Source organism: Hydra vulgaris, chromosome 10 (assembly GCF_038396675.1).
Source record: "Hydra vulgaris chromosome 10, alternate assembly HydraT2T_AEP".
NCBI classification, from domain to species: Eukaryota; Metazoa; Cnidaria; class Hydrozoa; order Anthoathecata; family Hydridae; genus Hydra; species Hydra vulgaris.
Window position 1 is genome coordinate 41,730,870 of NC_088929.1, and position 17,839 is coordinate 41,748,708.

The 17,839-nt window shown below is 30.5% G+C and overlaps 1 protein-coding gene across 3 annotated transcripts in view; it reads left to right on the top strand.

Annotated features, from left to right (window-relative positions):
* Nucleotides 1-757: 757 nt before the first annotated feature.
* The window catches only part of LOC136085973 (homeobox protein 2-like), a 101,540-nt gene continuing 84,458 nt past the window's right edge, over nucleotides 758-17,839 (top strand). For all 3 annotated transcript variants that reach the window (XM_065808052.1, XM_065808051.1, XM_065808053.1), the window contains exon 1: nucleotides 758-998. In XM_065808052.1, the coding sequence (XP_065664124.1) occupies nucleotides 857-998 (142 nt within the window). In that variant the 5' untranslated portion in view covers nucleotides 758-856. The remainder of the gene's footprint in view (nucleotides 999-17,839) is intronic.

Below are 17,839 nucleotides of genomic sequence, written 5' to 3' on the forward strand. Positions count from 1 at the left end.
CATTACTAATGTGGCTTGGTACTTGGTTATCTTTGATTGTTTTTTTAAGAGTTTCCTTGATATCATTGAAATCATTTAGAAACTTTTCGCATTTTTTTGGTTTTAATGTTCATCGCGTTATTAATTTCGTTAATTTCTTTTTTAATTCTTTATTTTTGTTTGTAACATTTTTTCCTTGAGTTTGCTTATTCGTTCACAAACTTTAAAATAATTTTTTCATGTGAATTGAGAATTTGTGCAGCTGTGAAATAATATGCCATCCTTTTCAGCTCTTAAAACGCCTTAAAACATTTTTCTTCTCTTTAAAACACTCAGTTTTTTTTCATCTGCTTCTGTATTCCATTTCTGCAAGTTTATCTTTAAGTTCTTCATTATATAAGTAGAGCTTTTTTGTTTTTCCATAATGCCTACAAATGTCATATCTAAAAACATAAAAAATTCTACTTTTGAACCGACATTCATTACAACCAATGAAAAATTATTTTGGGGAAAACTTTCATAATGCATTCTTTTGAAGAAGATGTGCAAAGTGTATTTATTTAGTTTGTATTTAAAAAAAAAGAAACGAAAAAAAAAAATTAAAAAAAAAGAAAAGAAACTGTTCTTAATTCATCGTTGAAACGAGTTTGTTAGTGCCGTGTACGTTCGATCAATTCTTAAACGAGTTTGTCCGTGCCGTGTTCGTTCAATCAATTTTTATACCGCGAAATTTTCGGACATGTATTTACACAATGTAAAAATTGCAAAAAAAAAATTAAATTTTTTAGGATCGTTAATACAAGCATTATAGTGGAAATTTATAATTAAGAGTTATTATTTTTATGCTATATATTTAGTTACAATTTTTTTATAGATAATGTCTGAACAACAAGATACATTATACAACACAGACTTTCTTATAATGGAGTATTTTGCTCATAAAATTATTAAAATGTTCTTAGAAGAATATAAAGGATGTATAAACAATAATATAGTTCATCTTATGAACGCTTGGAAAGGTATTTATTATCTCAAGTTTCCTTCTATATTTGGGTAAAGTGTTTATTGTATTAATTAAGTGATTTGCAGAATTGTCATTTAATGAATAATGCTATCTTTTTAATAAAATATAACATTTAACTCTATAGCTTTAATCTAAATTTATATTTATGCTGCTTAAGCTCCATTCTAACAGCACCTACAACAAAATGGAGATTGATGATACAATTTATAGAATAATAAAGCTATATCTGTCAGATCTTTTATAAGAAAAGTAAATATGTTAAATCATTTTTATAATATATATATATATATATATATATATATATATATATATATATATATATATATACATATATATATATATATATATATATATATACAGCTATGCTCAAATGTATGGAGCACCCCTATATTTTATTTAAAATTCAAAAGTAATGAACAAATAGTAAATGTGAATGTGTTTATTTGATACAAATTATTTCAATTCAACAATATTATTTAATATAATTAATATTTTATAGCACCTCCCTTTGCCTTGATCACCGCACGTAGTCTTTTGGGCATGCTGTCCACAAGATCCTTACATACATTCGCTGGTATTTTTTCCCATTCATCCAGAATTTTCGCTTTAAATTCTTCTTTGGATTTACATCTGTAAATTGACAACTTCCTCTTCAAAATAGACCACAAATTTTCTATGGGTGACAAATCTGGAGACTGGGGGGGCCACGTAATGAGGGGAACTTCATTTGTTGAAAACCAGTCCAAACTTTTTTTTGCCTTGTGGCAAGGAGCGTTATCTTGTTGAAAATAATATTGAGGGACATCTTCGTCAAATAATTTCAATATTGATGGCTCCAAAACTTCATTTAGCATGGTAATGTAGCGCTCTGCATTCATCCTACCCTCACATAAAAATATTTCACCTACGCCACTGGAGGCCATACAACCCCAGATCATTGTGCCACCACCGCCAAATTTGACTGTAGGGATGATACATTCCGGCTCAAATGCTTCGCCTGGTCGTCGTCTTACAAAGGTGCCTCCAGGTTGCCCGAAAATCTAGGTCAAAAAAGTAAAGGAATACAAATTTGATATTATAAATTTCAACATGTAAAATTTCAGGTACTTAAAGGAATAATTTCGAAATGATATTTTTTTTTTATTTTTTGGTTACACCGTAAGTCATAATGATGCCTTACCTCTATATTTGATTCGTCTGACCAAATAATTTTGGCCCAATCTTCTGATGACCAATTTTGGTGCTGTTTAGCCCATTCTAAACGAAGTTTCTTATGGTGCTCAGTCAGCAATGGTTTTCGGCGAGCCCTTCTTCCATGTAAATTACCTTCTTTTAAGTATCTTCTAACACTTGGAGCAGAAATTTGAATTTTTCTGTGCTCCCACAGATCGCTAACCAAGTCTTTAGAAGATTTGGTCCGATTTCGAAGTGAAATCCTGTTGAGGAAACGATGGTTTCTAGGAGAAAGTATACGTTTTCTTCCCGTTTTTGGTCTATTTTCGTATGAACCAGTTTCACTAAATCTATTTATAGCATTTTGCACTGCTTTCCTTGAGCATTTCATAATTTTTGAAATTTCCACTTGGGAATGTCCTTGTTTATGGAGTATCACAATTTGGCTTCTTTCACTCACAGAAAGTTCGCGTGTTTTACTCATAATGAAAATAAATAAAGAACGATAAAAAAAATCACTACTTTTAAACAATAGATAATGAGCGGCTGACAATAGTTACGTTTAAGATAAGAATGAAATGAATATCTTAATTCGACAGAATTTATACTAAGTGAGTATGTAGACAAGTTAAGACAAGTCTAATCATGCCCAGACAAGCAAATTCAACATGCATTAAATGATTTACTAATGCTTAAACGTAAAAAACAAATAAAATACCATTTAAAAAAAAATTCATCATGCATATCTCATTTTTTAAACACAAATATATTTAAGCAAATAGGTGCTCCATACATTTGAGCATAGCTGTATATATATATATATATATATATATATATATATATATATATATATATATATATATATATATATATATATATATATATATATATATATATATATATAATTTTTACAAGATTGTTACAGATATCGTTTGGAACTTTTCTCCAAATAGTATCTAATTCTGGCTTTAGGCTATTTATGGATTGTAATTACACCTTGACTAATTTTTTGTCCATTTGTCCTTTATTTTGTTTCATCCATGCTTTTCTGTAAAAGCTGTGTGAACTAGCGCCAAATCTTGTAGAAGTTACCACTATTTGTTTCAATCAATCAGCATGTCTACTGATAGAACTATGCAGTTCTCTGGCATCTCTGTATACATATGTTGGTTGGTTTGACCTGTATAAATGTTATGCACTCCCCCATTAAAATTAAAGCAGCCCCTAATACCAACACTCTTGCCACCACTTTGCAACCTCTGTACAATAAAGCTATTACTATACTTAACCTTGGCTCATACTTGATGGTTATACTTAATATTGCTGACTATACGTCAGCTATACTTAACATTGGCTTATACTTGACAAGGTTAGGACTTCTCAAATGGGATCCTGGGACAAGAAATTACAATAAACAAAGGGTAGTTTCTGAGATCTTAAATATAAAATAACCATGAACAAGTCATAACTTGTAACTTGTCTGTACAACTTCAGTAGATTTAAAGTTGAGCCAAACAATGATTTATTTAATTTAAAAGTCATTGAGCTCAGTGCTGAACTATTAGACAGCATTAGTATTGCGCATACAATTCAAATTGTCAGGAGTATTGTACGAATGTTTTGTAAATCAACACTCAAAAAATGAAATTATACAAAAATATGTAAAAGTTGAATGAAATAAAAAACTGAAGCTAAAATTGGATGTAAAGACAAGGTGGAATTGACTTCTTGCAATGTTGGAGCCGTTTACTGCATTAAAAACATGTATATTAAAAGCATTGATGGATTTTAAACCCAACAATATTAACAATAATTTGGAGAAGAAATATTTAGCTTTGCAGGCTTTAGTAACGGCGTTACATCTAATAAAACTCAGAATTTAAAGACTTAGCCAAGGTAACACATCCCTAATTGATGCAGAGAATGTATTACTGTTTGTATTAAATATTTTGCGCAAAAGTAAAGCTTTTTTATTTAAAGTTGTTTATAAAGCTGTTTGTTGAGGATATTAATACTTCTGCTGATATTGAAGAATTAGAATTTATTAATGATTTGACCAAAACATTGTTTATGGCCGAACCAAGTTTATTGAATACATCTGAATTAAAATATCATCAAAAATTTGATGCTGCTGTTACAAATGTTAGTCAAATTGAGAGTCCAGAAAATGTATTATATGACATTAGGGTCATTCCATGTCAAATCAACACAAAAAATTTCTGCACCATGCCATTTCAGATTTCGATGATTTTCGCAATACAAGTTCATATTAGTGAAAGAAAACTTCACTCCAAATTTTAGTGTCTGAATCCTTACCGTTTCAGAGATATTGATACTCAGTCCCAACCTCTTTGTTGATTTTTTTTTCAGCACCATTTATTTTTTAAGCTAATTACATAACACAATTAGCTTTAACTTATGAAATACTTTCTCAATAGTGTTGAAAATTTGTACCTAACTATTTTTAAGAAAGAAGAACTCAAAAGTGATACCTGAAACACTAAAAAATTAAAGCTTCTTTATGAAAATTCAATTTCAAAATGGTGTAACACTTTTTATAAGTTTTTTGATGCCATGTACAAAAAAAAGTACATCTTGAGATGCCTAAAAGATATGGTTCCGAAATTTTTCCTATGTTTTTATATATAACAAAACTCCTTATTACAAAAAAACTGCAGAGGTTTTCTTTTTTGAATCTGATTTATTTGCATTGAAAGTTTTATAATAAAGTTTAAAAAAATTTATTAAAAGTTTATAAATTTATCTTGAGATGCCTGAAAGACATGATCATCAATTTTTTTTCTAATGTTCTATATATAACAAATGCAATAAAACAAAAAAAACTGCAACGGTAATCTTTTTTAAATCAGATTTATTTGCATTTAAAGTTTTATATTTCTAAACCCTAAAAATATTGAAATTCCAAAATAAACCATGGAAATAATTAAATTGTAATAAAAAAAATTAAAATAAGGCAATAAGAATTAACAATCATAACAGTTTCTTAAAAAATTAGTTCTCTGGTTTAAAGTTTACTCAGCTTTCTTTAATGCTTTGATGATCAATTTTGCTGATTTTGTATTGTCTTCCTGTGACAATTGTTGGAATATCAAGTATTAAGAATAAGTTTGTTGATGGAACCCAGCACACACCATCTCTAGAAGGCTGGCAATATGACCTTAAAGGGTAAAATGGATGCACGAGTCTAACTTGAAAGTCTTTATTTTCAACATCAATATCCTCCACTAATCCAATCTATGGGTTGTTATTATAAATTAAACATGCAAACATTTCAATACTTATATTAGGCAAGCAATCTTTAATAATCTCATCAGTTTAAAAATTAAAAACAAATGAATAATCTTTTTGTTCAGAATTAACTTTAGTTCCAATTTTTGTGTTACTTGTTGGAATGAAGTTGTGATAGCTGCGGGTGCTTGGTAATGTTTTTGTTGAAAATCTTTCAATTAGAGTTATCATGTTTGACTCCTTTGATACGTATCAAAAACTAATTCCTATGATTTCATTTCGGTAAAAAAAAAAACATTCCAGATGCTTTAAGTATGATTTGTTGCTCAATGAAGGCTAGCAATTGAAGTTAGTCTTTTAACAATCCCATCAAAACCATCATAGGGTGTATTACCATGACTTGTTGCAAAGAAAAACCATGTACATTTCATAGCAAAATCTTGCCCATGGTGGCATATATTTATTAAGTGTTTGCAATTTTGTACTGGCCAGCACACCCATCTGAAAAGTAATGAATAGTTTCTATTTGATGAGAAATATTGCTTTTAGTATGTTCCATTGATAACTTCATTGAATAATATACCATATCTACATAATGCAGTAAATCATCTGAGATAAAACATATTGAATCACATTTAAGGACATTATTTACTTTATAATAAACTGCTGTAGGATGCAATGTTGCTTGAATTTTGTTCCAGTAAAAAATTTGTACTTTGTCTTGTACAACAAACTCATAATTTTCTGAAAAATCACAAAAGACAATGACCTCAGTAACAACTTATTATTAAAGTATTAATTAAGCTACTTGATTTGTTAGACTAACTAGCACAGATCGGTCTGTTGTCTTCCATTGTTTGTAATCTATACAATAACCATGATCTTCATCAATATCTTCTTGAGAGTAGAATTCATTTTCAAGATAATGTTTTAATATAGAATCTTCTGGACACAAAGGGCAACAATTCAACATGCAATTCTTGTTAGCCCTACTAGAAATAAATCAATAAGTTGATAAACCTTGGGTAATTCAACTGCACTAATCATTAACTAGATACTCACACTGTAATGCACCATTTTGATGATTTGAGCAACAGTGAATGTTTTTTGAACATTTGAGCAACAGATTTTGATGATTTGAGCAACAGTGAGATAAACAAGTTTTATATCAGAGTAACTGATTTTAAACTTAGCATACAGTAAATGCACATAAGTACAAATGAGATGTTTTCTTTACTTTTTTTAATTTCAGGGAAAGATAAAACACCATTTTTCAGCAGCAGTTTGCGTGATATCTGCACCATATAATTAGTAACACTGAATTCTTTATTATACATTTGTTAGACCAAGGTATTGGAACCAGTAGTAATTAACTTTTCTGATTCCATCTGAAAGGTAACATTTTTTCTTTAATTTTTCCTAAAAGTATATCCATATCATTTGCTTTTCAATTAACTTCCTCATATAACCTATTGAAGGAATCTTCTTGGCCTAACTGTCAGGATCTTTATTTAAAGTCCTTGCAATACCTAACTTTACTGTTTTTTGAACATGTAGTATTTCTTTTTACCAAAAGCAACTCTTGAGTGACTATTCATAGCATGTGTTTTGAGAGAACTTATGTTCATAGCTGCCAAAAAAGAATTGAGGTTTAAGAAGTTCATTATCTTCATCTTCATAAATCTGGCTGCTAGTCGATTCTCCTGGTCCATAATCCTTAAATGACATCAGTTTAGTTATACATTGTGGACATATCTTTTATTTATTATACAATTTTCTTTATTTATTAATCCAATTGAACATCTTTCTTTATCATTAATATTTTTATATTATTTTTAGTTCTTTAAGAAATTTTTTAAAATGATTATTTGAAGATTGTTAAATAGAAAATCCTTCATTAAACATGAAGGTGAAGAAAGTTGCAAAGTGAAGACCTTTAATGTGAAATGCAAACAAGTTTATATATTAGAACTGTAGCTGAGATTCTAAAATCTTTTTAAAATAATGCACAAATTAATGTAGATAATTTTTTTTTTCATTATTAAATATCAATTTTTCTTAATTTTTTTATAAAACTTTCAATGCAAATAAATCAGATTCAAAAAAGAAAACCTCTGCAGTTTTTTTGTAATAAGGAGTTTTGTTATATATAGAACCATAGGAAAAATTTCAGAACCATATCTTTTAGGCATCTCAAGATGTACTTTTTTTTTGTACATGGCATCAAAAAACTTATAAAAAGTGTTACACCATTTTGAAATTGAATTTCCATAAAAAAGCTTTAATTTTTTAGTGTTTTAGGTATCATTTTTGAGTTCTTCTTTCTTAAAAATAGTTAGGTACAAATTTTCAACACTATTAAGCAAGTATTTCATAAGTTAGCGAGTATTTCATAAGCTACTTGTGTTATGCAATTAGCATAAAAAGTAAATGGTGCTGAAAAAAAAAATCAACAAAGAGATTGGAACTAAGTATCGATATCTCTGAAACGGTAAGGATTCAGACACTAAAATTTGGAGTAAAGTTTTCTTTTACTAATATGAGTTTGTATTGCAAAAATCATCAAAATCTGAGATAGCATGGTGCCAAGCATAAATTGAATTGAACTGGAATGACCCATTAATAATGTTACAAAAGAAATGGGATAAAAAAGAAAATTTTTTTTGATGCAACGAAAAGACATATAAATAATTTTGACAAATTATTAATTTAGACAGATGCTCTATTAACTATCCATCGACATCAATCGAGTTGGATAGAGCTATTTCAATGACAGGTTATTTTAATACTAAAGGTCGGTCATCACTAAGTGATAGCGCTATTGACAATTTATGTTTTTTAGAAAAATATTTTAAAAATTAATATTTTGAAAATTTGATGTTAATGAAGTTTATATTGGTTTTGTTTTGAGAGTCTTAGTTTCTATGAATTATTTTGTATTTAATTTCTTTATCTTTTTCTTATTAAAAATAATATCAAAAGTGGATTTTTTGTGTATTTGTTTGAATTTACACATTTTTTCCTGTATATTTGGATAAATTCCTCTTTGTTATCTAATCTCAGAATTTCACGGGATATCGGGAAATAAAATATTTTTATCGTGGAATCCCAGGAATTGAATTTTTATTGGAAATGAGAGGCTTTATACGAAATATAAGACTATTTTCATGCTAAGTAGTTTTTTATTTCCTATCTTGCATCAATTGGATGACACCTGTTGTTTTAAATATCTTGGGAATCTGAGAAAGTTCTCTAAAGTTTTTAATTTACTTACTATTTTTCTTTTTTTTAGTTATTACTAATCATTGAGCCATTTTTCATACCTATTATTTTTTAGTTATTACTGATCATTTTTCATACCTATTATTTTTTAGTTATTACTGATCATTTTTCATACCTATTATTTTTTAGTTATTACTGATCATTGAATTTTCATACCTATTATTTTTTAGTTATTACTGATCATTTTTCATACCTATTATTTCATACCATTTTTCATACCTATTATTTCATACCCTTTGTTACTTTGCTTACTGCTTTTCGACAAAAAAGTTAAACGTACACTTTATGAATACTTTTGATACAGTGTTATAAGCTATAACATGTTTACAAGGAATTTAATTTTTTGTAAACAATAGAAAAGTGCTGCTATATCAATTATCTTATAGCCTGACTCGCAACAGAATGCTGCTACATTGAATGAGGGTTTGGTTAGGGCAGGCAGTCAATCAAATAATAAAAAAAAAGACTTTTTAAATAAAGTTTCAAAATAATTTGAAACTTATAGGAATGAATCTTCAAGAAGAAATTCAGAAAAAATAGTTTTGGGTTGTCTTGTAGGCGGTGAAAACTGAATCTTAAGCTTTCTATCATATTTTGAATTTGTTATATAGTCAATATCTTTATATCCCCAAACCTACTTGCACTTTGTGAGACTAATTTGAGTTCGGCTGTCTCATCTTGTGATCTTAGTGTTGATGGTTATCTTCCTCTAATTCGTAAAGACTCTTGCTTGGCCTCGGCAATAGTCACATGCTTGGCCTCGGCATTTAGATTCGTAAGAATTCACCAATTTGTCGTGAAACTAGGTTTGAATCCACAGACTATTCTTTTATGTGCTTTCGTTTAGCACCACTTCACTCTATTGCCTTTCTCTTTGTTCTCTATCGCTCTCCTTCATCTCAAAACTGCACACTTTTTGACGTTATTTCTGATCATATTGACCAAGCCCTCTCTCTTTATCCATCAGCTAATATAATTGTTGTTGGTGACTTTAATGCTCACCACTCTGAATGGCTTGGCTCTAGTGTCAGTGATTCGGCAGGCATTAAAGCCCACAACTTTTGCCTTTCTCAATCCCTAACTCAAATAGTCAACTTTCCAACTCGCTTTCCAGACAACCCGAATCATTTACCTTCTCTACTCGACTTATGTCTTGTTTCTGATCCTAGTCAGTGCTCAGTTTCTCCACATTCACCCTTAGGTGCTTCTGATCACAGTTTGATCTCTCTAAAACTAATATCTCATTCTTCTTCATCACCTGAATCCCCCTATTATCGAACCTCTTACAACTACAGTAAAGCTGACTGGGATTCTTTCCGTGATTTTCTTTGTGATGGCCCTTGGGTAGAAATCTTTCGTCTTCCTGTTGACAAATGTGCTTCTTACATAACTTCGTGGATTCAGGCTGGCATGGAATCTTTTGTTCCCTCTGGACGATTCCAGGTCAAGCCTAACTCTCCTCCATGGTTTTCTTCACACTGTGCTGCTGCGATTGCCAATCGAAACCGTTACTTCCATATTTATCAGCAAAACAATTCTCCAGAAAACAGACATCTGTTTATTACTGCTAGAAACAATTGTAAAAACGTTTTGTCTAACGCCAAAACTTGCTATTCTCGGGTCATGAAATCTCGTATCTCATCTCAAAAATTAGGCTCTCGTGACTTCTGGAGAATCTCTAATAATATCAATAATAAGGGCAAATCTATAATTCCACCACTCTTGAATGGTTCAGTTTTTGTCACCTCACCTAAAGACAAAGCCGAATTGTTTGCTAAAATCTTTTCATCAATATCATCTTTTGATTCCACTAGTTGTGTTCTACCTAATATTGCCAACAAACAGGTTGATCCATTGCTTGACATTCATATCACTCCAGCATCTGTATCTAAAGTGATTTCCTGCCTAGACTCTTCTACAGCTTGTGGCCCGGACAACATACTTGTTATTGTCTTGCAGAAGTGTTCTCCGAATCTGTCGTCCTATCTTCAAAAATTCTGGAGAGCGATCTGATTCGTCTAACTACCGTCCCATAAGTCTTCTTCCTATCATAAGCAAGGTTTTTGAATCTTTAATTAACAAACACTTAATTTCTCATCTTGAATCTAATAACTTACTTTCTGACCATCAATATGGATTTCGATCTTCTCGTTCTACAGTTGATTTGCTAACAGTAATAACTGACAGGTTTTATCGTGCATTAGATGAAGGTGGAGAGGTTAAGGCCATCGCTCTTGACATTTCAAAAGCGTTTGATAAAGTTTGGCATGCTGGTCTTCTCCATAAGCTTTCTTCTTATGGTGTATCCGGCAACATCTTTAAGATCATTAAATCCTTCCTTTCCAATCGTAGCATAAAAGTTGTCCTCGATGGACAACACTCTTCTTCTTATTCTGTAACTTCAGGGGTTCCTCAAGGTTCTATCCTTGGCCCTATACTCTTTTTAATTTACATTAACGATCTTCCAGATATTCTCACATCTAAGGTGGCATTGTTTGCTGATGATACTACCATTTATTCTTGTCGTGATAAGAAACCAACACCCTCTGATTGCCTGGAGGAGGCATTTGAGCTTGAAAAGGATCTCACTTCTGCTACAGCATGGGGCTCACAGTGGCTGGTGAACTTTAATTCAGATAAAACTCAATTTTTTTCAGCCAATTGTTATCGCAATAATTTAGATCTTCCTATATTTATGAATGGTGATGTACTCGATGAGTCACCTACTCTTCATCTTCTAGGATTAACTCTTACTTCCAATCTTTCTTGGAAAACATATATCAAATCAGTTGCAAAATTAGCATCTGCTAAGGTTGCATCTCTTTATCGAGCTCGTCACTTTCTTACTTCGGATTCTATTCTCTATCTCTATAAATCTCAAATCCGGCCTTGTATGGAATATTGTTGCCATATCTGGGGCGGATCTTCTAATGATGCCCTTTCTTTTTTAGACAAGGTGCAAAAACGCATTGTAAACATAGTTGGACCTGCTCTTGCAGCCAACCTCCCACCATTATCACATTGTCGTAATGTTGCTTCTCTTTCTCTTTTCTACAAATACTATAATGGGCACCGCTCTAAAGAGCTAGCGTCTCTTGCGCCACCCGCTATAATTCATTCTCGTGTTACTCGTCATTCAAGTGTCATCCTTTTTCTGTGACTGTTCCTAAGTGCTCCAAAAACGCTTATTCGTCTAGTTTTTTTTCTCGAACATCAGCTCTTCGGAATTTGCTTCCTTCATCTTGCAATCTTTTAAGTCGTCCGTCAATCGTTATCTTGCTCTACAATCTTCATCTTTTCCCCCTCGGCAACTTCCAACTTTAATTAGCGGCTGCTTGCAGCCTTGTTGGAAGCGAAGATGTTTAAAAAAAAAAAATCTTTAAAACCAATGAACATATTAATGTAAAAATTTGTATATTCTTTTTTAAACAAGGAATTTAAAAATAAATTTTAAAATAAAGATTTCCGTACATAAAGGCTTATATTTTTCCAACATATAAATAAATTTGAAATTCAAAAAAAAGCCAATTACAATAAAAGAATGTAAAAAATAAAATAATTTATAACTAATCTTGTTCTCAAAATAATAGTCTAAATATTTTTGTTAAACATTTTAAAACTTAATGATATTTCTTCAAATTCTTGCTCAGAAATTTGATAGCTTCTTGCTGACTGCGCAACCAAAATATTTATTTTGCTCAAACATATACAACAGGAACCCAATATTTGTCTTCTCCCCTGGGCCATTTAAAGTTTACTCCATTTTGTTGCAAAAATTTTATGTAAATATCTGAATCATCTGCGATTTTTTCTATGATAATAAATGGTACAGTTCCAATGTACCATTCATTATCATACATGCAAGATATATTCCAGCATGCAAATCACCTATGCAGTCTGAAGTCCGACCTTTATTATTAGTTGCATTAACTGTTGTAAAACATGTATCACCTGATATACGTTTGATTTCTAGCTTCCCATATTACATGGTATAAAACTGATGTGAACACATTCCTGGAAGTTTTTTAGAATTAGAGTAGCCGTCACCAAGCTTATATTCATTTTCTATATGATCTGTTATATTAGTTTCAGAAATACTAATGAATTCAATACCTGTTATATTTTCAGTACACCATTTAAACATTTCAGTGACATATTTGATTATTTTGCAGGCTAGTTCTTGCTACAAGTTCTTTTTGGTCCCACCAATGCCATTACATGGACTTTTACCATGACTTGTTGCAATAAATGCCACTCTGCACATATTCCATGGTCTTGAAAATGATAAAATAGATTGCTAAGATTTTATAGTTTTTGTATTGGCTAGCTGCTTCATCACTTAAGTAATAACATAAGGTCAAATTTGGCATGACAATTTTTATATCTTTTAGAACTCTAGCTAAAAATGCATTAACAGGATTAGCATCATGTTGCATGCAGTCAGATATTAAGCAATAGTTTATTGGTTTAAGTTTATTTTCAAAATCTTTGTAATATATAACCAATGGATGTAGTGTTGCTAAGCTATTATTCCAATGAAATCCTAGGACTGAGTCTTGTGCTATAAAACTATAATTTTCTGCAAAATCAAGCAAAATAATAATTTGGTTTTGTTGAAGATTTTCTTTCAGAATTCAAAGAAATAAGGACTGTGCCTTTGAAATAAAATTATGTGATCGCAAGTTTTCAATTGTAGAAACAATTTCTTCAAGAAACTCTTCTATCAGAAGTTCTAAAGTTACCAAACTAATAGCGTTCTCCTTTTTTAACCACTGTTTGTACGGCACTATATCCTCATATTCAAAACCATGTTGATTGAAGATATCACTTATATACTGTTTTAAGTTTTCTACATTAGGGCAGTTATCACAACTATGAAGCATACAGTTGCGATTCTCAATGTCACATGCTGTTTTTGAAAAAAGTTCTTAATTTTTAATGTTACCGGGCACTGCATAAGTAATCAACTTTGAATTTTGATTTATTTGACAGACACAAAGTCAATGCACACCAGATTTACTATACTGTTACACACCATTTTGGACGAAGCTGACAAAACTTTAAAAGTCCTATTTTCTCTCCTGTTTTAAGAAATTCTAAATGTAGCTCTTTTAGATTTACAAGTATAATCGCTTTTGGATATGTTGTTTTTGACCATCAATTTTAACTGAATAATAATTGTATAGATTGACTTTCTTATTTTTTTTTTAGAATCTCTTCGCTCAATCAATGGAGAAACTGCTTTAAGAATTATGCTGCTAAGAATTAAGAATTAAACTGCTTTAAGAAGTTATGCCCGCGTCAAAAACTCTGTAGAAATTGTTGTAAGAAAGATGAAACTATCGAAAACAATAGAATTAATGATGAAACCAATACATCATACATTCCAACTGATTTTAAAATTGCAAATAAAACATTCAGGATGTTGGATTGTTCTCCGTTAAAATTCTTAATTCTTAGCAGCATAATTCTTAAAGCAGTTTCTCCATTGATTGAGCGAAGAGATTTAAAAAAAAAAAATAAGAAAGTCAATCTATACAATTATTAGAATTTTTATCAAAAATATAAAACTTGTTAAACACATCCATCACAATTTTTTTTGTCATTACCATAAAGCAATGGCAAAAAAATAACAAAATAATTTTTCACTTTAAAAATATTTGCAAAAAATTTTTTTTTTGTAAAACTTTTAACTATTACTTATTAAATGCTTTAGTTTTATGAACTTTATATCAGTCACATCAATACCTTTGCGTAGTTTCATAATGTTCAAGGAACACCTTTTCATGATAAAAGCATATAGAACTACAGACATTTAAAGTTATATCACATCTCCTTGCGAGCATTTTTTTTTCTTCTTCTGTGAAGCTTTGAATAACTCTTTTGCCAACCATTTGAGTAAACAAAGTTTTATGGCAATCAAGGTTTAGTAAAACTCAGATATTAGATATTTTGTTACTCATTTTAACTCTTAGTTTTAAGATACTTGTTATTATTTTATCTAAATATAAAAATAAATGTTATTTCATTTATCAAAATTAATAAAATGTATTTTTAGATTCTTTGTTTAAAAAAGAATAATTAAACAAAGTTTTACATTAAAATGTTAATTGGTTTTAAAGATATTGACTATAAAGCTATATAGCGACTATATAGCATCTCTTGTGCCATCTACTAATATTCATTCTTGTGTTACTCGTCATTCAATTAAGTCTCATCCTTTTTCTGTAACTATCCTAAGCGCTCCAAAAACTCTTATTCGTCTAGTTTTTTTCCTCGAACATTGGTTCTTTGGAATTCGCTTCCTTTATCTTACTTTCCTGACTCATATTTTGCAATCTTTTAAGTCGTCTATCAATCATTATCTTGCTCTACAATCTTCATCTTTTTTCTTCCAGTAATTTCCGACTCTAATTGTGGTTGCTTGCAGCCTTGTTGGAAGTGAAGATGTATAATATATATATATATATATATATATATATATATATATATATATATATATATATATATATATATATATATATATATATATAACAAATTCAAAATGGCTGATTCTGAATTCCAGAATCCTATTATGATAGAAATTTTAAGTTCAATCTCAGCAGCAAGACATCCCAAAATTATTTTTTCTGTATTTCTTCTTATATTGAAGATAAATTCCTTTTCAAGTGTTAAATTTACTGGGCACCCGGGTAATTTTCAGTTCTAAAATGGACATATTTTTACATTTTAAGGCTGGAGGCTTTTTTAGGGGGGTCTAACTTCAATAATTTTGAATCCAATGTTACAAAACTTATCATCAATGATGACTACCATCTATATTTATTATGTGGTAGTGGTGTAATAGTAGAGCGCTCGCTTCATAAGCAAGAGGTTTTGAGTTCGATTCCTGCCACGTCCCTGGTAGTACCGTGTTCAACTTGTTTTTCCACGCCGGGGCCTTGTTCGTCAAGGATCGTGTTTTGGAGTTATAGAGTTGAGAGAGGGTTATAACCACAAGTAGCCTCCTCATCTGTAGTGGCCTCCTCAGCCTTGAGGAGGTGAATTATATAAAAAAAAAAAAAAATGCAAAGCTGAATTGTTTGCTAAGAACTTTTCATCAATATCATTTCTTGATTCCACTAGTTGTGTTCTACCTGATTTAGCCGTCAAACAGGTTGATCCATTGCTTGACATTTGTATCACTCCAGCTTCTGTACCTAAAGTGATTTCCTGCTTAGACTCTTCTACAGCTTGTGGCCCGGACAATATACCTGTTATAGTCTTGCAGAAGTGTTCTCTGGAGCTGTTATCTATACTTTCAAAACTATTCAACAAGTGCTTATCAGAGTCTTGTTTTTCAGCCTGCTGGAAAGCGGCATCTGTTACCCCTATTTTCAAAAATTCTGGAGAGCAATCTGATTTGTCTAACTACCATCCCATTAACTTACCTCCAACCATTATCACATAATTCAAAGTAAATTCTCAATCAAGTTTAGTTTTTGCTAACGGCAAAGATACAATAGATACTAAAACAAAGCGTTATAATGTTTTCAAATCTGCAAATATTGTTTTACTTGATTTTTATGACAAACATTTTCATTTTCAATTTAAAATACAACTCTTTTGAATTAAAAATGTTAAACATTTAAAAACTAAGTCACATTAAAAATTAAAAACACATAAAATGGCGGAAAAAAATGTTTATACATATGTAAAAAAAAGGGCACATTCTAGGAGAAAAAAAGCGCTTTATATATATGTGTGTACAGTGGGTGGCCATTGAAATAGGGCCATCATGTTTTTTGTTATATTGTCAGCATTAATTCACCTTTCAAACGTAAAATTCACAATTTTTCATAATTATTTACGACATTATTACAAATTATTGTGTAGGCAACACTATTTTATTGCTAGCAACACTGTATTTTGCATGTTTTGGACAAGTAAAACCGTGAAATTGTGTTCAGTTACCATTTGTAGAGTGCCGAAGCTTGTTGTGTGTGTGTTAAGGATCTTTCTTCAAACATTATTTTTAACCGACTATTTTTCAAAATTTTAATTTTTTAAGTGAAAGACTTCTTTGAAAGTAGTTTTTCCAAAAATATACATTATTTCAACTTTTTTAATTTTCTTTTACATATTTTTGTAGTGTGTTTATTTGTCTTTTAAATTTTTTAAAGTTTCTGACAATGGGTAAAAAAAAAGATGCGAACGTTTGTAAAAAAAGTGAATTAATGTCACTTTTAAGCAACACTAACTATTCTCAACGAGAAATTTTAAGAAGAATTGGCGTTTCTAGGCAGACTGTGCAACGAATAGCATCAAAAATAAAAAATGGCGAAAACCCTGTATCCACACTCCGTAAAAACTGTAAAGGAAAACGTCTTACAACGCCAATCTGAGAGAATTATCAGGAATATTTGCTTGGGGAATAGAAAGAAACCCAAAAAAATAATCACAACATTGATACAGTAAACATCCATTGTCAATTATGGTGTGGTCCGTTATATGTGGTAAGGGTACGGGAAGGCTTTACATAGTCCAAGGGACAATGAGGCAGGACCAGTACAAAGAAGTTTTGGAGCAAAAGCTCATTCCTCAAGTCTCGGAATGGTTTCCAGATGGTGAATTTATATTTATGCAAGATTCTGCCCCATGCCATACGGCAAAATCCATTAAAACGTTTCTTGGAGAGAAAAAAATTCCACTGCTGGATTGGCCAGGAAATTCCCCAGATCTTAATCCTATAGAAAACCTGTGGGAGCTATTAAAACAGGAGGTTTCTTCAAAAGAACTGGTGACAAATAAAATCCAGCTTATTAAAAAACTAATTGAAGCTTGGCATCGAAACCCTCACATAAAAGAATTGGCACAGAAATGCATGGAGAGTAGAAGCTGTTATAGCAGCAAAGGGTGGATTTACAAAATATTGATAACATTACAATTTTTATATATAAAAAAAAAAATTTGTTTTTATATTTATATTTGATAATAAACAACTATTCTTTAAATTTTTTATTATTTTTTACCGTAAACCTTTATTTTTTTTTACATGGATAAAATTTCACAAAAATGTGTAGAAAACTCAATGGCCCTATTTCATTGGCCACCCACTGTATATATATGTGTGTGTATATATATATATATATA